General features: G+C 44.0%; 1 protein-coding gene across 1 annotated transcript; it reads right to left on the bottom strand.

Annotated features, from left to right (window-relative positions):
- Positions 1-242: 242 nt before the first annotated feature.
- On the bottom strand, positions 243-20009 carry TMEM165 (transmembrane protein 165). The gene is made up of 6 exons (XM_049789950.1): positions 19781-20009; positions 10967-11192; positions 5886-6061; positions 5121-5303; positions 1086-1191; positions 243-506 (listed from the first exon to the last, which is right to left on the bottom strand). Exons 1-6 carry the CDS (start codon positions 19961-19963, stop codon positions 430-432), a joined length of 951 nt encoding a protein of 316 aa, XP_049645907.1. The 5' UTR covers positions 19964-20009; the 3' UTR covers positions 243-429.
- Between the last annotated feature and the right edge of the window lie 845 nt (positions 20010-20854).

Raw genomic sequence — 20854 nt, 5'->3', positions numbered from 1 at the left:
CCAGGACCAAAGGTGGTTGGTTCGAATCCCGGTGTCCCATATGGTCCCCCGTGCCTGCCAGGAGCTATTTCTGAGCAGACAGCCAGGAGTAACCCCTGAGCACCGCCGGGTGTGACCCAAAAACCAAAAAAAAAAAAAAAAAAAAAAAAAAAAACCCCACCACACAAAGGAAAGGGGTAAAGAGGGAAGAGGGAGACCACACTGATATAATTCTGCTGGAAAAAAATAAAAAAACAGACATCAGATTTAAAAATCCATGTTGCTAATAGAATCCATGATTACTTCTCTTGGACATAATACTTCCATTATATAGGTCAAACTCAAATCAATGCTACAAAATACAGTATTTTCCATCACTTTTAGTTATAATGTACACTATGTACATAAGGAGTTACCTATCAGTCTACATACAATTGAACAAACAGCTTGTTAGAAACCAGATTCAGGACTTATAAATAATGCAGAAAATGCGAATGCCAAAAATATGATGCCTCCTATGATTGTCACTGTAAAAGAGAAAAAGTAAAATAAGACAAAATTCCTTTAGTTTGATACTATTCACAAATATTAAGAAACAAAATGGTGCTCATTCTTTCCCAACATAAATTTTGAGAAACATTAGAAACTATTTAAAACTCCCATCTCCATAGCAAATAATATTGAACATGTCTGATCAACAAAATCTAGACTATACTAAAAATGACAATTTTCCGACTGTTGACCAACAACATCTAGCTCATTTTTAGATATAATTTTAAAGGAGAATTTCAGCTCCTGACCAGCTGTCTATTCTACTTTTAATCATAGCTACACAAGTTATTTCCAACAGAAACAGCAGATATGGGCTCTACTAGGATTTCCAACCTTATGACATTTAAGGCCAAAATTTCTCACCTTTCCACGATAACTGTCTACTAGGTTTGTTTTTGGAGGACTGCTTTACTAATACAGGCCATGTCTGCAACACACTTTAAGGAATGTCAAGTTTGCTTCAGAAGTGAAATCAGCCTAACTCTTTTATCTCCTCTCTTCGTGACACCAAATTAAAAAAAGTGGCATTTTCATAGCAATCAAAGCAGACTTACCAGTTCTGACGGAGATTTTTTGTGCTATCATTCTCCCTCCAATAACTGCCAATCCAGTGCATAAGCAGTGTCCCACAGTTCCACCCACTGCAACGCCATAGGGATCCTAGAAATAAGAGCCCCCCCCCCCAATAATCATTTTAAAACGAAGGCTGACATTGCACCATGAGAAAGTGATGATGGAATCCTGAGAATGGGACAACGAAAGAAATAGCGTCTTGATTCGTGACGCTGCTGAATCTTTCCAGGTCTTGGCTGACAACTCTGGGACCTTCCTGGAATGGAGTAGACAGATTCCCCTATCTGCCTGACATAAAGCAACCATATATAGCCAGAGACAGCACCCTCCAGAGAACAACCTGGCCCAGCCCACTCCACAACTGAGCCTCACCAAGCTGCCACACAACCAATTTATTTCAGCTCCAAAGCTCTTGAGCACACCTCCAAATTTCATAGTACTATTAATTCATTTGGGACCAGAAAATCTGATGGGAAAGCTGTACAGGTCACTAAGCTCAAAGAGCCTGCACAATAGCACAGAAGGCTCAACTATTACCAACCAACACAGTGGATCCTCAGACAATGACTTTCTTTAGTAACACCATTGTGAGATAAACAATGATCATAAATTGACTCTTATTTGATCTAAGTTTTGATAATTCCATTTGCCTTTGTGTTGGAGTAAACTTGTACATGGGAACTCTGATGGAAGAAAGGTCACAATGGTAGAAGGATTGATTGGTGCTAAACATTTAACTCCTGAAACAACTTTGTACCAATTTAGTAGATCAGGGCCGGAGTGCAATAGGGCATACACCTTGCACACAGCTAGCCAAGGACAATCTTGGCATCTAATATGGTCCCTGAGCCAGGAAGGATTTCTGAGCGCATAGCCAGGAGTAACAGTGTCTCACCAGGTGTGGTACAAAAACAAACAAACAAAAAAAACCAACAACTTGGTAGACCACAGTTACAATTAAAAAAAAAAAAATTTAAGCTGGATTCTAAAACTCTAGAAGAAGACAGAAACAGCTGCTTGAGGGCATATGCCTGTACCAAACAGACCAGGACCACAAAAAGCAAGAACAACTCAATCTGTCCAATCAAAGCCTGCTCCCCACCTCTGACCCACACAAAGACAGACCTGGAGCAGGCAGTCTGCAGGACACTGATATAAGAAACAACATCTGTAAATCCACCTTGAATATGTGAGATGGGATGTCACAGCTTCCTAAGAACAGGGAAAGGACCCATGCTGCTACTGTGCTCTCAGTGTGCCTAAATGCCAGCACATTTGGGAAGCTCTGGGGACAGATCCTGGGCCACACTCCTAGCAGAAAGCCACATGAGAGAAAGGAGGCCAGGTCAGCAAAGGGCCCTGTGAAAGAGTTCAGACATGAAGACACTGGTGGTTTTTCAGCTAATGAGTGACAGAACAAATCGAAATCAAAGTCTTATGCAGAACAAGAAGCAGAAGGGAACAAGACTGATGTCTTAATTGGGACACTGTTGAGGAATGGGGGAGCAGGGGAAATGGACTGTAGGCAGAAAAAAGCAGGTGGACTGGAGGATATTAAGGCGACAAAACAGACAGGCCACCTTCATGGTGCTGTAAGAGTGAAATCGGGCACCATGTCCAAGTTCCTCACCATAACCCTGTGGATGAGTCACAGCACTATCCTGATATGAATTAAAAGGTCAGGAAAAGGACTGTGTGCAATCAGAGATAAAGGTGAAGCTGAAAGGTGACTCAGCTTGGAGATCAAATATACTGAGAGGATGCTGACACACACCCATGAGGAAAGTGGAAGGGGTGACAACGAAAGACCAGGGGAAGCAGGAACTAGGGGAGGGAGGGAGGGAGGAGGGTGCCTGATGTAGGCTACAAGGAGCCCGGAGTGGGCCCATGGTCCCCATGAAGGCATCATCTGAGTCCAAATAGGTTAGTAAGAAGACGACCTCCCATGTAGGACTAAGAGGGGGCACCAGGAGCAGAGGAAGGCAGAGGCTTTGTGATGAGGGAGCCACGGAAGAGCTGGATGCTGGGACAGGGACAGGAGAACACCTCAGGCAGGACAGCAGTGAGGGAGGCAGCTCACTGGATCACTGCAGCAGAAACAGGACATTCCGGACATCCTCATGGTACAAGCGGTGTGGGATTAAAAGACATTTAAATCAAGCTTGTTACCCAAGCACCACCATCTGATAGAAGTAGAGTTTAGTGGGCTGTAGAGATAGCATGGAGGTAAGGCATTTGCCTTGCATGCAGAAGGGAGGTGGTTCAAATCCTGGCATCCCATATGGTCCCCGCTGAGCCTGCCTGGAGCGATTTCTTAGCATAGAGCCAGGAGTAACCCCTGAACACTGCCAGGTGTGACCCAAAACAAAAAAAAAAAAAGTAGAGTTTAGCAGATTAATAATTATTAGTGAAAATCAGGAAGATGGCAGAGCAGTCCAAACTGTACAACACAGGCCGGCATATGCGAGACCTGGGGCATAGTGGGGTATACTCAATTCCATAACCTTTACATCGAACTGTCAGAGCACAGAAACTTAACTATTCCCTTCAAACAAAAAATATTCTGCTGGGGGCCAGGGAGTTAGTGCTAAAGGAGCTTAGGGGCCACTCCTGGGAGTGCAGCCAAATGGCTGAGTTCAGTGCTTGCCTGTGGATATAGAGCTGCTCAAGCCCTGCAGTACCGGGACCAGGCCAGCCCAGCTGGACTCACAGAGGGATTTTATCTTTGGAGTGGCAGGCACACAGTGGAGGGGGCAGACATGTGGTACTCATACTCCCTCTTACTCAGTGCCATCCTTCCCCCATACCCCACACTTTGAACCACCCCCACCGGTACTGGGGATCGAACCCAAGCATCAGTTTCATCTTCTAACAGTGACTAACACAGCTGTGGCAAGACAGCTGACACACAGCCAGTCTGCCATCCACACCCAGAGGCTCCCATCCACCCCTCAAGGAAGAGGACTAACCAGGTGACAGTCACCCAGTCTCATGCACCAGCAAAGATCCAGATGAGCTACATGCCCATCTCCTTCCAAATAGGGCCACCGCCTGTGGATGGTGCCAGGAGGATACCACAAATTTGCAGGGAAAGTCATCAGCCCAGTCATACATACACAAAAGAACAGGCATTTGGGGGAGGGTTGGGGCCATATTGGATGGTGCTCAAGGATTACTCCTAACTGTGCTCTAGGATCACTCCTGGCAGGGCCCCTGGTGCTTGAAGAGAGAACCCAAGTTGACCATATGCAAGACAAACACCTTAGCTTCTGTTCCATCTCTCCAGCCCTAATGTCCTCTGACAGATTTCTAAGAAAGGTAGTATAGGCCTGACAGTAAAAATCAAACTCCAAGTATTGCAAAATGCGTGTGCTGTTTCCCTGAACCAAGAGCATTCTCCTCTGCTGAGCTTTTTCTAATTGCACAGATTAAGATTTCGTAAGTAACCTCTGTTAATAGTCAATTATCTCTCAGTATAAGAAATGCTTCACCCAGACACTCACTTTTCTAGATATAACTATATTCTCAACAAATGCACAAGGGAGAGTTCTAAGAAACAGAAAATGACAACTGACAGCATCATTCTGGCAAAACTAAGGGGATGAAGAGTTGGAAAATAACAACAAAATCTGGACACAAGAATCTGATCACAACCTTGTTGATCTAAATTTTGGAAGTCCCATTTTCCTTTTTATTGTAACAAACAATACGTAGTGAATTTTTTGTGCCTGCACGAAGGCAGGCAATGCTCATGGATGGGAAACTGAGGACACTGGTGGAGGGAAGGTAACACTTAAGGTAGATTGGTGTTTGAACATTTAATGCCTGAAATGACTATTATGAACAAATTGGTAAATTGTGGTGCTATAATAAAAGAAAACAAAAACCTAAAAATAAAAGAATTTGGTCACAGACAGGACCACATGGGAACCAGCTCATCTGAAGGATCTCTGAGCTCAGCACCATGAATCACACTTGGTTTCTGCACAAAGCAATGCTTCGAAACACACACTTACCTCCCTTGCTGCCAGAACAATCGTGGTCAGCTGGGAGCGGTCACCCCACTCTGCTAGGAAGGTCAAAGTAAGCGCTTGAACAAAGATGGGTGAAATAAAATGCAGCCACTTTTTTTGAGGTATTGTTGTGCTTACACCTGATTCAACATCTCCTGGTCCATTTAACAGTTTTGTACGCTGAAACTAAATAAAAACAAATAAGCAAACAAGATATGAATCCCAATTCATTCACACCAAATACCATAGAAGTATTTCTTTTAAAAAAACAAAAGTGTTTAGTTTCTATGGAATCTGCTTTAAAAAAACTAAAGCTATGTGACTCTAAACTTCTCCCTTGGAAAAATTAGTCTCAGGAGAGCAAAATATGATATATTCTCAATTCTCCCACTCCTCTTTAACAAAAGTACTCTGTTTATCAGCACTTACTAAGGAAAATCATGCACACTTAGATCCACAGCTCCTGCCTTTCACATGAGGAATCTGGTGGCACATGCTCCTATTTAAGCCAACATCCTTTCTCAGCTACCCACTCCCTTCACTCTTACCCAGGAGTCCTACCCCTGCAGCATGTGGCAACATCACTTTGGCATTTACTGTAGTTCCACACATCCTCTTGGACACGTATGTGAACATACAACCTTGGCTTTTCCTGCAGTCCCATATAGCATTCTCCTTCCCCGCCCTCCCCCCAACCCCCAGGCAACTTCAGGACAGTGTTTACAGTCTGAGTGCCTCAGTCTAGATATCCAATAGTGCCAGACATACTTCTTCATCTTTTTTCTTCAGTTCTGCTTGAACTTCTTCCAGTTCCTCTTGACCTTCATCTGGACTCATCTTTAAACCTTCTCGAAGCATTCTAATGCCAAAAAAGGCAAATAAAGCTGTTGAAACGTAGTATGTATACACCCTAGGGATGACAGTGGTGGCATAGCCAAATAAAACTGCAAGAAAAGGCAAGAGTGTATCTGATTAAGCAGTTATGTGATATTTCTTCATCGATCTTAGAACTATAAATTCACAGTGAAAAAAAATCATACATATATAGACAAGATTCTCATGATATAATCCAAATTTTGTTCCTTTGTAGCTATTTAAAATAAGCATATATTATGGAAGCAAAGGCAAATAGTCCTATATATCTCCATGCGTTGTGTGTGTGATCTGTATTTATAATTCACAGAAGACAAACTATTCTTTCCTATATGTAAGAAGACATACAGGGGGTGGAGCAATAGTACAAGTGGGGCCATGCAGGAAGCCAAAGCTGGTTCAATGCCCAGCATCCCATATGGTCGAACCAAACACTGCCAGGAGTGATTTCTATGTGCAGACCCTCCAGGGTGACCAGTCACCAGTGTGACCACTCACACACACACAAAAAAAAAATTTTTAAGGCAATATATATTACACAAAAACCACACGTCAAACACTATCAAGATCTCAAAACCTAATTATAAAAGATCGACACCAATATCAATTCAGTAATACTGAAAAAATGACAGGCTGTCAGAACAGATTCAAAGACTTAGACTCCAAGCTCAATCCCTGGCACTATAGTCCCCATACTCCAGGCACCATTGCTTGGGTAGCTCCCAACACCACTGGCCAAGAGCACCGAACTGATAATCACCTAATCCTAGAGCCTTTAGGTAGTCTCCATTGAGGCTGCTGCCTCTGTGTTGATACAACTGGATGGTGGATGATCAAGTGTGCAGTGGTCATGATAATTTCATAAAGTTGTTGGTTGACCAAACTGTTTCTCTGTACCATCTGGCAGTAGGTCAGCATTTACCCACAGCACATTTTGCTGCTGGTGGTGTTTATTTGTGGGGAGGGTTGCTTGTTTGTTGAAGGTTTTTTGGGTCGAGTTCACACCCAGCAGTGCTCAGGACTTACTCTGACCTCAGGGATCACTCCTGGTATGCTCAGGGGGTCATATGGAGTGCCTGGTATTGAATCTGGGTTAGTTGCACACAAAGCAAGAGAAAGAAACTTACAACCTATGAAACATGCATTATCCATGAGGCCCACAAAAGCCAAGGCTACTGCAAGGGTATGTCTATTTTATTTATTTATTTATTTGTATTTTTGGGGTCACACCCGGCAGCGCTCAGGGGCCACTCCTGACTCTATGCTGCCCCCAGCAGGCTCGGGAGACCATATGGGATGCCGGGATTTGAACCACCGACCTTCTAGATGCAAGGCAAGCGCCTTACCTCCATGCTATCTCTCTGGCCCCTGTCTATTTTATTTTTAAAATGCTACTACTATGAAGCACCTAAGTCAAGATTGGAAACATTTCAGACTACAAAAGGCTGGAGACTGTGAGTTGGAGCACATACTTTGCTTGTGAGACCCCTAGGGATCATCTCCAGCATTACAAGGTCACCTGAGTACTACTGGGGGTACCTTCAACTGAACAAAACAGACCGCAAATGGACAAAGAGGACAATGAGGAGCAAGAGGAGGAATAACTACCATCCCTGTTGCCAGATGGCAGGGGTCAGGTAAGTAACCAGTGAAATGAGGGCACAAACACTAACACTTGAGAGAGACAAGAAAATAAAGTAAATCAGGGTTTCAAAGATGACAAGCCTGTGAAAGAACCCATTTCTACAAGCTGTTTCCATCCACATACCAGGTCCTAAACTGCCAAAAAAAATAAATAAATAAAAACTCCCTGTAGCTGAGGAATCAGTCGCTGCCTCTGCACCTGCCTTCTACCCAGAAGCACTTTTCACTTAGCTTCCTTGGGTGCACTTCCCCATAGTGGGACCACCCTAAGGCTCCAAAGAGGAGGAAAACTAATGTTTTCAATAAGGCATTGTTAGCCACAAAGCTTTCGGTCTCCCATCTTTTTTTTTTTTGGGGGGGGGGCACACCTGGCGGTGCTCAGGGGTTACTCCTGGCTGTCTGCTCAGAAATAGCTCCTGGCAGGCATGGGGGACCACATGGGACACCGGGATTCGAACCAACCACCTTTGGTCCTGGATTGGCTGCTTGCAAGGCAAATGCTGCTGTGCTATCTATCTCTCCAGGCCCTGGGTCTCCCATCTTAAACAAATTCTGAAAAGGACATAGCACTAAAAAAAAAAAAAAAAAAAAAAAAAACCATTTTAGTCTCACAAAAATTTTAGTACAGCAGGTATGACCTCACACTGCTTGGCGGAAGCTCTGCTACATCTTTGGCCCTTGCCCACAAGGTTCTGGCTCACCTATCCATTCATCCCCTTCAGAACTAAGTAGAAAGTGGTTTGACATATTGATGTGTGTGTGTATGTGAGCGTGTATTTAAATTCAAAAACCAACTCGAATGATCCTGATCCAACTTCAATGATTAAACATGGACTCTTCTATTGCTGTCACATAGCTATCAGATCATGTGGCAGAGTTGCCATAAACTTAACGGGCTAAATGTGCAACATGAAAGGTTCAGCAAAATTATTTTAAAGCATGTGGTAGGATACAATTCTTATAAAGAAATCCTTTACTAGAAGGGCCAGAGAGATATTACAACAGGTAGGGCACTGGCCTTGCACACAGTCAAGCTGGATTTAATCCCTGAATTCCCATATTGTCTCCGACTCTGTTAGGCGTGATCTTGAATGCAGAGTGAGGAGTAATTCCTAAGCACAGAGCCAGAAATAATCCTAGCATCATTGGATGTAACCCCAAAGCCATTAAAAAGAAAAGGGCTCAGAGTAAAAGGAAGGAAAATAATCACGTAACAGTAGACTATCCCCCCCCCAAAAAAAAATAGAAAGAAATCCTTTACTAGAAAAAGGATACTGAAATCATTAATCACTTATTAAGTATTTTTAAATATAACCAAGTTAAACAAGATACTGTCAAGTCATCTGATACATTTAAAAAACGCCTTTTGGGAGAAACTTATGGTTTCTAAGTCTGTTTTCCATGAAACTGACAGAAAGCCTAAGTAAAGTGTCCACTGGTAAATCATTAAAGGTGCTTAGATGGCAGACTCAAGTGTGACTATCAGCATAGAATTCACCAGTTCAATGAAGTGAGTAGCAGAGAGGTAACATAATGCCTCCCCACTTACTTTTGTGAATAAATGTCTCTGTCTTTATATCTGTATTCAAACAAAGGACCAGAGTTCATTCTAAACCAATGGCAGCAGGGTTGGTATAGCTTATAGCAAACACTGCCTGCCTTTTAAGCTTCTCACCTCATAAGGCTGTGATTTCAGCCCCTCACTGAGCCCCGCCCCAAACCTGAGCACAACCCAACAGTTCTTCTATTTGGAATCCCCAGAGCCACAGCGTGTGATCTCTGGCACGTGGTGACCCAAGTGTGTCTCAAGGGTGTAAGTTGTGCACCCAAATGTGTGACGTGGAATAGTCAATATACCTGAGAAAGAGGGAGCGATAGCATGCTGGCTCTCCTTAAACTAAGACTCAATTTCAGGTAACCTCATTTTAACTCCTGGAAGAGAAGGAAAAGGTGTGGAGAGCACTGACTGTGGCTGTCTCTGCAGACAGTACAGGAGGCAGAATCATTGGACAGGATCAGCAGCTCGAGGCCGTACTCACAGCAGAGCAAAAGGAGCTGTACACACAGAAGAGGGGAGGAAGCAACACAGACAAGTCCCAAAGGAAGCCAGAGCAAAGCAAAAGAACACCTTCAAGTTACTTAAAGCTTACACTGGAGAAATGAAATTCTCAGATGAAACATGAGCACAGTACAGGAAGCAAGGCCTTCCCTTGCATGCAGCTGATCCTGTATTAATCCTTGGCACCACATATGGTCTAAACATCCACCGAGTACAGTGAGCAAAGGCCTCTCGAACAACCTCAAAGTATTAATAAAAGAAGGAACATCTATAATATGCACAAACAAAAAAAATTCTCCAGTCCATTCCTAACAACTGATTTCTCCATTTACAACTGTCCTTCCTTTCCTAAAATCAGAAACGACTCTTAGGGTCCAGAGCAATAGTACAGCGGATAAGATGCTTGGATTGCATGTAGCTGACCCTGGTTCAACCCCAGCATCCCATATGGCTCACCCGAGTACTGCCAGAATTGATTCCTAAGAACAAAGCCAGGAGAAAAATTTGAGCATTGCCAGGTATGTGGCCTACCCCATCGCCATCAATATTGCTTTTTAGAATTGTTTTTATTGTGAAATGTGAAAATGGCAACACACTAACTGCCAAAATATAAAAAATGGTCAAATTATTGTAATCAGTGAAATACACACTTTTTTATCGCTGGATGTTGTCATTTATAATTGTATTAATATTAATGTCTTAGGCATACATCACTGCAACACACTCACCAGAATGCCAAGATTAGGTTTTAAAAGACAAACTTTAAACAGCATCCAGGAGGCCAGAAATAGAACATGTTCTGTACTTTCAGAACCGAGTTTGAGAAATCTAAAGGCTTGAAATAGATCTAAATTTAATATAGACCACAACCCTATGAAGAACAGATACTAATTTTATTCTTTTACCATAATGAGTAAGAAAACTTAATAGAACCCAATATATCAAAAGTGTCGCCATTATTGATTATCAAATGTCCTGCAATAGGAAAATTAGCATTTCCCTGTAGCTGCAGGGGCCTATTACTGAGAGAGCACACAGAAAATAAACTTACCTGGGCTGAGAAGAAAAAACTAAGAAGACAGCAGAAACGAAGATTTTAAAGGGAATAAATGAGGACTATGTATCTTGACTGTGAAAAGCCTGAAATTCTAAGAAAGTAATCTACTTTTCAGGAACCTAAAAAGGTTCCTAGATCCTGACATGTGAAACAAATTCCAATCCAATGATAGAGATGAATAGGGGAGTCCTGAAGTCTAGCTCGCCATACACTCACCTGACAAGCAGGTCATCAGACCCAAGGCGAGCATGGCGCCTGCCAACACGGTGAGCCGGTTATAGCGCATGGCCATGATGGCTGCAATGAAGAACGTCTTGTCACCAAGTTCAGAGACAATGATGACTGATATGGCCGCGACAAATGCGTGGATGAACCCCAAATTTGTTTGAGAAGCTGACTGTTCTTTATCAGGATGAACTGGGGCGGCTGGTGTAAGTCCTTTCTGCAAGTAAAAAAAAAAATGAATCAGCTATTTGGAGAAAAAAGAAAACCTATAAACCTTTTTATTAACTTTTTTTCTGGGGAGGAGTCACATGCAGCGGTGCTCAGCACTTAACTGCTGGTGCTGTGCTCAGGAATCCACTCCTGGTTGTGCTCAAAGTACCATATGCAGAGCCAGGATCAAATCGGGGCTAGACATGTGCATGGCAAATGCCTTAAACTCAGGACTATCTCTCCAGCCCACACCTATAAATCTTTAAATTTTATATTTAGATTTGGGGAAGGAGGGGTAAAGGACACTGGGTCATTAGATTTGTTTATTTAAATCTCTTTGAAAACCATGAATATAAATAATGTCTAAAAGTAGAACCAAGATTTCCATAGTTGGTTTTTCAGAGTAGAGACCAGCTACCTATACCCACCCATTAAATTAAATGCATTCTCTACGTATCTGTGGCTTATACTTTAATTTTATGTCTTGGTTAAACTTTTATTTTTAACCTGGGAGGAAAACCTAGGTAGGTTTTTCAAACAATCAAGTAAAAGGGAACTGAAGGAAAAATCTCAATGCTTCTGTGGACATAACAGGCTTCAGATTGCTAAGACTTTATTCAGATACATAGATGTCTGGTCCGAGGCCTAGCTCTAAAGATATCCTCACGCAAATAAACAAAGCCTAAAGCAAAAGGCAAATCAAAGTCAGGCATGGCCAAGCCAGTAGCAAATGTGGTGAAGCTCCCACAAGGCCACAGGCATGACAAAGAGTCTAGAGTAAACAAACACAGGGGGCTGTGCTGCTCAGCCCTTAGAACTGAGGTTCCAGATGGCCTGAAGTCTCACTCCTCCTGAATAAGGATTTAAGAATCAGGTACTGGCAAGTGTGAGCCAAGCCAAGTCCAGCTTGTGCCAGCTGATAATTGTTCTTTACAACATAAAGGTTGTAAAATAGCATTAAAAAGGTAAAAGAAGGGGGCCGGAGCAGTGGCACAGCGGTAGGATATTTGCCTTGCACGCGGCTGACCCAGGACGGACCTGGGTTCAATCCCCGGCATCCCATAAGGTCTCCCAAACCAGGAGCAATTTCTGAGCGCATAGCCAGGAGTAAACCCCTGAGTGTCCCTGGGTGTGGCCCAAAAACAAAAACAAAAAAAAGTAGAAGGATAAAGAGAGAGAGAGAGAGAGAGAGAGAGAGAGAGAGAGATTATTCAAGAGAGGCCTTAGCAGCCTGCAAATATGTGGCCTGAAACCTCTAAAATATTTATGACCTGGCCCATAACCAATCACCTGAATGCCTCACTTCTTAAAACTGCAGGTCCCAAGCCCCTAAGAGTAACTAACTGAATGTGAAAGTTAAAGAAAATCTGTCAACAGAGAAAGGTTTCAATACTAAACACAACTTCAGAGTCAACTACATAGTTGAGTCCAGTGATTCTGGACACACTTGGCCAGGCTGCACTTCTCAGGCACAAAGGGGACAGTGAGAAGACGTCCCGCTCGAAGGGGCCAGGAAGGCCAAACACGTGAGGGGCCCTTGAATAAGCCTGTGAGGGACTGGTGAAATAGTAGAGTGGGTAAGGTGCTTGCCTTGCACGCAGCTGACCTAGATTCAAACTTTCTCCCCAACCCCCCAACTCCCCCCACATCTCCTATGGCCCCCTGGGAACCACCAGGAGTGATTGCTACACCCAGAGAAAGCCAGAAGAAAGCCCTAAGCACTGCCAGGTGTGGGCCCAAAATCAAAAATAAATGAATAAATAAATAAGCCTGAGAGTCTGGTTTCCTACACCCCCAGAGAACTACACAGCTAGAAGAGACAGGGCTTAGCATGTGGCAGAAAAATGAGTCTACCCACACACCAGAAGCAAAGAAGGATCCAAAGAGGATAGACTGTGTCAACCTCAATCTAGGCGTTTCAGAGACAGAAACTGTCACTTCCAGAAGAACATCGTCTCCAGTGGCTCAAGGCTAGAGCTACGAGTGCCAAGAGATCTGGAGCAATTCTGGGACTATTATGGGTAGCTGCAAGGGAAGATCAAAAGCAGAGATGTTCCATGCATGGAACATCTCACTCCAAAAGCCCCCTCACTACAAAATGAGCAAATCCAAGCTGTCCATTATTCCCACTCCTTCCAAAAGTCTCTTCCCAACCAAAAGGTCTACTACAGCATATAAGTACTCTTTTGAGACTTAAGGAAGAAAAATTAAAAGAAATACAAAAATATATGGCAGAGAGTGGGAGACAGAGGCACAGAGCCGCAAAGAGCCGCATTATATCCTAGGCAGCCACCTTTTCCCTTGCTCGCGCTCTCTGGTCCGAAGAGTGAAAGTTCTGTCCAATATTTAAAAGGTAGAAAAAAAAAAACACAATAATTAAGATGTGTACAGGAGGGTCACATGCAGGGACTGTGGTTCCAAATGCAGAATTCCAATGTTCTCCTACAGTAGAGTCCAGTGTTTGATACAAATACTCCAGAACTTTAATGTCTGCAGTCTAAATAATCTTCAGAGAGAACAAACATCTTTTAAGGAGAAAAAAAAGCATTGATGGGCCGGTGAGGTGGCGCTAGAGGTAAGGTGTCTGCCTTGCAAGCGCTAGCCAAGGAAGGACCACGGTTCTATCCCCCCGCGTCCCATATGGTCTCCTCAAGCCAGGGGCGATTTCTGAGCGCTTAGCCAGGAGTAACCCTTGAGCATCAAATGAGTGTGGCCCCAAACCCCCCCCCCAAAAAAAAGCATTGAATAAAACTTTTTTCCATCTTCTCAAAGTTAAAATTAGTTCCAAATTGTGAGGCGGGAGCAGAAACATACCTTCATTTTAAAAAGTATACTTTTTCCTAAACATAGCCCAGTATGGCCCAAAAACCAGCAAAGGGAGGGGTGGAGTATGGGGGAGAGGAATAATACTTTCAAGATCACCATGAGAAAGAAGAAATGGACAAAGAAACAATTAATTCCTAGTTCTAGTTCTGGAGTTTGAATGAACATAAGCTGTGAACCGTTGAAATAGATTGATCCCTGCATTAAAATCTCCACACGGGCTGAAACTAGAGATGAAGATGCTTTCTCTGAAACAAAATATTCAGTCTGCAACCAAGAGACTAAATTTGCTGCAAAAAGACAAAACCCAATCTACAACATGCTAGACATAGAGGGAACCATTTATACTAGCAACCCAGGGGGTAAAGGAGTGGGATATGAAATGCATGCTGGGAAGAGGGGTAGAGGGAAGACAACACTAGTGGTGGGAATGTCCCTGATTCAATGTCGCTATGTACCTAAAAAAAGATTTGTAATTCACTTCGGTCAAAATAAAAATTAAAAGATTATTCAAAGATAAAGGAGTTAGTGCTCAGGATTTTCTTCCTCTATTGTATAAAGTCAGAAAAAGCTTTTTCAGATGTTAGGAAAATGTAAGCAAAAATATACTGCAGTATAATGATTATATGGATGACCTTGGGTCTAAAAGTCTGCAGAAAGGGCTATAGAGATAATTCAGGTTAAGGTTTGTCCCAAGTACCATATGGTCCCCAAAGAAACTAAGATCCTTTAACTGTAGTGGGAGTGATATAGTACAGCAGGTAGGGTGCTTGCTTTGCACTGGGCCAATCCAGGTTCAATTCCCCACATCCCCTATGGTTAGCTTCTCCAAGCCCCACCAAGAGTGATCCCTGAGACTAAACTATGAGCACAGCTGAGTGTGGGCCTCCTTCCCAAAATGTATCTTCTTTATAAATTTGATTTTTCTGTCTTAGTTTTTTAAGTGGTACTTCTTATTAATGTTACATGTATTCAGTATAATACAGTAGAACAGTATTTTTGTCTTCTTGTGTGCTGGGTCAATGGGACCACACCTGGTGGGGAATGGAGCCAGATCTGCCATGTAGAAGGCAAGCACCTTAACCTCTGTATCTCTCCAGCCCAAAATGTATTTCTTTTGTGATTATTTTTGGTCTATTAGGATAACTCCTGGGAAGTCAAAGCCTCCCACATGAAGGCATGTATTCCTATCACTTGAGCCAATTCCTTAGTAGTATAAATTCATTTATATTTTACTTTGTCTTAGGGCCACATGAGGCAGTACTCAAGGATCACTCCTGCAGTGCCAGAGGATTGTATTGGGGTACCAGGAATCCCACTTTTCTATCCCTCTAGCCACTCCATTTTTTGGGGGGAGGGCCCACACCCAGTGACACTCAGGTGTTACTCCTGGCTATAGGCTCAGAAACTGCTCCTGTCTTGGGGAACATTATGGGATGCCGGTGGGAAACAAATTCAGGTCCATTCTGGGTAGCCATGTGCAAGGCAAATGGCGTACTTCTGTGCTATTGCTCAGGCACCAAGTCCCTCCATTTTATAAAATAAATGTTGGGGTGGAGGCCATACCTAGTGATGCCTAAAGGTAGGTAACTCTTGGCCCTATGCTCGGGAATCTCACTCCTGGCAGACTGCTAGAGATTGAATCTTGGTCGTTGCAAGGCAAATGTACTACCTGCTGTATTATCACTCCTGCCCCAAAGTCCCTCTATTTGGGGAAGGATCATAGGGGAGAGTTGGGCCACATTTGGTGATGCTCAGGATTTACTGATTGCCCTAAAGTCAGGAATCACTCCTGATGGGCTCAGGTGACCATACAGAATGTCCATGAATTGAGTGAACAGGATTGTGTTACACACAAGAGCAAACACACTTTGTAATATCTACTATCCATTGTACTATCTCTCTGGTTCCAGACAGAGCATTTTGTTTGGGTTTATGAGTCACAACAAGTGGTATTCACGGGCCACATCAGGGATCCTAATGTGGACCATAATCACTCAAAGTGTGTGCTCCACTCCAATGACTGGAGCTCTCTCCAGCCCTATTTTAGTAAATATTTAGCAAGTATATTTTTGTTTTATTTTGTTTTGGGGCCACATTGGTGATGCTCAGGGGTTACTCCTGGCTATGCATTCAGAAATCGCTCCTGGCTTGGGGGACCATATGGGACACCAGAGAATCAAACCGCGGTCCATCCTAGGCATCCTAGGCTAGCGCGGGCAAGACAGACGCCTTACTTCTTGCACCACCACACCGGCCCCTAGCAAGTGTATTTTTGACATTGGAAATTAACATGTATATTTAGTTTGATCAGTTACCAAATTGCTTGGACAGTGGAAAAACCACCCAATAAATTCAAGAAACTAATTATTCTGTGACACCAGTCATGAAAAAACCAGTATCCTCAGCAATAAGTGCCTAGATCTTAACTGTTAACAAGCTAGAACTGGGAGGTAGAACTAAGTGTAGATAACTAGTTCAAAATATTATGTGAAAGGTATCCTAAATTAAAATCAACACCAAGAAACAGAAGGAAAAAAAAGAAAAAAAAGAAACAAGAGCAGAAATAAAATGAGCAAAGGATGTATGCTGAGCTGTTGAGCCAGCTTTATCACTACTGAGTGGCTATGCACTCCCAGAATACAGGGTGACTTACAAATCCACCTCAGAGACTTCATGTTTCTTAGATTATAATCTCTACCCAAGGGAAGAGTGGGGGTTGGGGGTTTTTGAGCCAAAGCTATAGTATAGAAGGTGGGGTGTTTGCCTTGTACACAGCCAACCCAGGTTCGATCCCCAGCATTCCATATGGTTCCCCAAGCCTGCTAGGATTCCAGAGTGCAGAGCCAGGAGTGATCCCTGAGCAAGCACTGCTGGGTATGTGGCCAAAACAAAACAAAACAAAACAAATTTAAATATTAAAAAATAAAAATCAGGATAAATCACCAGAAGCATTTAAGTGATCATTACCATGTTTCTTGGGTTGTTTTTTTTTTTTTACTTGGGGAGCCAGGAACCAAACTCAGAATACCATACATTCTAGGAAAATCCACTACAACTGAGACACATTCCCTGCCCTAACTGATCTGGTTTTTCTCAGTATTATGAGACCAAGAACCCACGGATGCAAGCAAGGAATGAACTCAACACCTGAGCCACTTCCCTGGGCTGGCTGGCCCCAACATTAATTTTAACTGTAAACTGTGACCGCCCCCCCCCAAAAAAAAAGATTATAGAGGCAGAAAACATATCCAATGTAGAATATCCTTTCACAAGTTATCTTACTTTGTAGAGATAACAGCAAGTAGGTAGGTCACTTGTCCTGTACGTGACCAACCAGGGAGGGTTAAATCACATAAGGGCCCCGGAATCCCACTAGCAGTAAACCCTGAGCAGAGCCATAAGTAAGCTTTGAGTACTGATGGGGGGTGAACCCAAAAATTAAAAAAAAAAAAAAAAAAAAGGAAAAATAAAGAAAAAGTTACCTTAAAGTCACCCTGAGGGTACAACTACATGTTCATGATTTATTTCATGTTAGAAAACTAAATGTGGGAGTTTTTTTTTTTCTTTCCATTTTTAAAGTCCACTTCCATGTGTGAAAGGAAACTCCCTGTCCTTTTAAAAGATGCACTTACTGCATGTACTTTCAAACAGGTGAAACCCTAGTATTCGGCAATGCTGAACCCTTGCTTATACAGCCATTAACTTGAACTTTGGCCATTTCTAACCTCCCTCAAGTGGAAAGAAAGGCAAAGGATACTTATGTTACAGAGTTTAGAAAACATGTTAAAGAAAATTCTTTCAACATACTTAATGCTGTAGTTAGTAGAGGAAAAATAAAGAGTTGTAGCCCAAAAACTTCACAAAACTATAATTAAGCCCAATATAAAATTAAAATACATATTAAACACCAACACCAATAACATATCAAACTAAAACAAAAATGCTATCATTTAATGCCTGCCTTTTCCTTCCACAGCCCAATTTTAAACAAGATGAATACTTTTTTTTTATTTTATCTTTATTTAAGCACCATGATTACAAGCATGTTTGTAGTTGGGTTTCAGTCATAAACAGAATACTTTTTGTATAATAAAATTTTTCTGTGGTTTAATGTTACTTAAACCCAAATTTTCTTTAATTGTTATATCTTTAAATGTTCTCAAGATGAAGACTACTTAAATATATTAAATATGGTCACTGGACATTACTACTTTTATTTTTTTTTTATACAATGAGAGTCTTCTACCTGTATCAAAGGGCATTTTTAATAGCTAAGCCTACAATATCTATTTCAAAAATCATCACCTGAACAAAACTGATGAAAGGACTGGAATCTCTTACCTATCTTGCCCTCACCCAAGTTCTGATTCCACATTCCTTCAGCCCTCCAAAAGTTACTGTTTTCAAAGAAACTTCTGATGAGTTAAAAATGAGAGAAGTGACCAACATCAAGAGGGCAGTTTGATTTCGGGGGTGGAAATGATTGAATGACGAGCAGGAGAGCAGGGCGAATGTGAAGTGTGTGCTAGCTGGGGAGGGTCGTGCAATTCCCAGGAAGTTCTTTGTTGGAGAGAAGAGGCGCACATGGCAGGTCGAAGTGAGAGCAGAGCACTGAACCGGGGAGTGCTGGATGAAAAGCCTTGAGGTTGATTGTAAACAGTGTGAAACCCCAACAAGCTGCTGGAGAGACTAGGCTGGAATCATAGGCCCCGGAACAGCTTATTGAACTTTACAACTGGAGAACATTAACTAGTGAAGGGGGCCACCTCTCCTGGTGACCCCGGAGGTTAAAAGGAGGTACTGTGCCCACTAGGCTTCTTGCAGAGGGGACCTGGACTTGGAAGCTCTCATGGTAAGCTTGGAGAAAGTCCAGGACTAATGTTTGGCAGCAAGTTTTAAAACTGCGGACGCCTGGTTTGCACTCAAGTGATGATTTTTGTGATGTTTTTGACATAAATCAGGATCTTGACCTCAAATCTTTTTCCAGCGACAGCCAAAAGAATACAGACAGGAACCTGCATACTTCATAAATTCAATTTGCGACATGCCCATATGCCAGCTAACTAACAGGTCCAGCCAAAAGACAAATGTCTCTCCCACGAGTCCTCAATCAGGCCACACTTCCTGCAAGCCCAAACACGTTTGCAAAAAAAAAAGAAGAAAAGTCACAGTGACGTCTTAGAATCCATATATATGCATTGGGGAGGAAGAAGAAAAAAAAAGGGCAGGTCTTGCAAATTCAGTCACGCTGTTTGGCTATTTCAACCATGCAATAACCCCCTGTTTTAGTCCCCCCCCCCCAAAAAATGAAGTTAAGTCCCCCTGGCCCCTGGGTCTTGCAAATTCAATCTTGCTGGTTGAGACTGGCTATTTCAACCATGCAACAGCCCCTTCTTTTAATCCCCCCCAAAAATGAGGTTAAGTCCCCCTGGGTCTTGCAAATTCAGTCACGCTAGTTGGGGTGGGCTATTTCAACCATGCAACACCCCCTTTTTTTAGTCCCCCCAAAAAATGAAATGAGTCCCCCTGGTGACACAAAAACTGACATAAACTTTCCAGTCCAGGATGAATTAGGATCTCCAGCTTTTCCCCCAAGACCGATGGATCAATCTCAGCAACAACATGAGGGCTTTAAAAAATGAAAAATAAAAAGTGGGGGCTCCCCGCTGGGCTCAGCGTTCCCACCCCCTCCCCCAGACCTTCCTTCCCTCCCTCCGTCCCTCCCTCCCAGGCCCGGCTCCCTTCCCTTCCCCCGCCGGCCCGCTTTACCTCCGCCTGGGCCGGCTCCGGGCCCTGCACCACGGCGGGCTGCGGCTGCAACTGCTGCACCGGGGCCGGCGGCTCCTTCGCGGCCTCTTCCTCGGGGACGGCCCGCACCCCGGCCGGGCCCCGCAGCAGCAGCGGAAGCAGCAGCAGCAGCAGCGGCAGCCGGACTGCAGATGCCGCCGCCATCCCCGCCGCTGACCCGGGCCCCGCAGGAGGAAGTGCCGGCCGCGGAGGCCTCCGAGTGGGCCGAGGCGCGTCCCTCACGCCCAGCCGCCGCCGCCGCCGCTCAGCGAGGACCCCGCGGCATGTGGGCCGAGGCCGAGGCGGCTCCCCTCATGCGAGCTCCGGGGCCCCTCTCTCCGCCGCGGCCGCCGCCGGACTGCCAACCGCCCGGCCGCCGCCACGCCCCGCCCCGCCCCGGGCCCGCCGGGCCCCGCCCCCGCTGCGAGGCGGCCTCCCATTGGCTGTGCGTCCTTCGCGGCGTCGTGACGTCGCCCAGCAGGTTCAGCAGCGGCTCGCGCCCCGCTCCCATTGGGCCCGCGGGCCTGTCAGGTACCCGGGCGGGCGGGCGGGCGGGCAGGCGCCTGATGCCTGGTGCCTGGTGGTGACCTTGCTCGCGCATCCTCAGGGCCTCGCCCGAGCCCAGCACCACTGGCCGGCCCACCCTGCGCTCGCATATTTTCTCTCTCTCTCTCTCTTTCTCTCTCTGTCTTTCTGTGTCTTTCTCTGTCTCTGTCTCTGTTTCTCTGTCTCACTCTGTATCTTTCTCTGTCTCTTCTCTCTCTTTGTCTCTATGTCTCTCACTGTCTCTTTCTCTGTCTCTGTCTTTCTCTTTCTCTCTTTGTCTCTCTTCTCTCGTCTCTCTGTCTCTCAATGTCTTTCTTTGTCTCTCTGCCTCTCACTATCTCTATCTCTGTCTCTTTCTGTCTTTCTCTTTCTCTGTCTCTCTTCTCTCGTCTCTCTGTCTCTCATTGTCTTTCTCTGTCTCTCTGCCTCTCACTGTCTCTTTCTATCTCTGTCTCTTTCTGTCTCTGTGTTTTTCTCTGTCTCTGTCTCTCACTGTCTCTCTGTGTCTTT

This window comes from Suncus etruscus, chromosome 16 (assembly GCF_024139225.1).
Source record: "Suncus etruscus isolate mSunEtr1 chromosome 16, mSunEtr1.pri.cur, whole genome shotgun sequence".
NCBI classification, from domain to species: Eukaryota; Metazoa; Chordata; class Mammalia; order Eulipotyphla; family Soricidae; genus Suncus; species Suncus etruscus.
The sequence above is the reverse complement of the archived record's forward strand: the minus strand, read 5'-3'. Positions and strand labels throughout refer to the sequence as shown.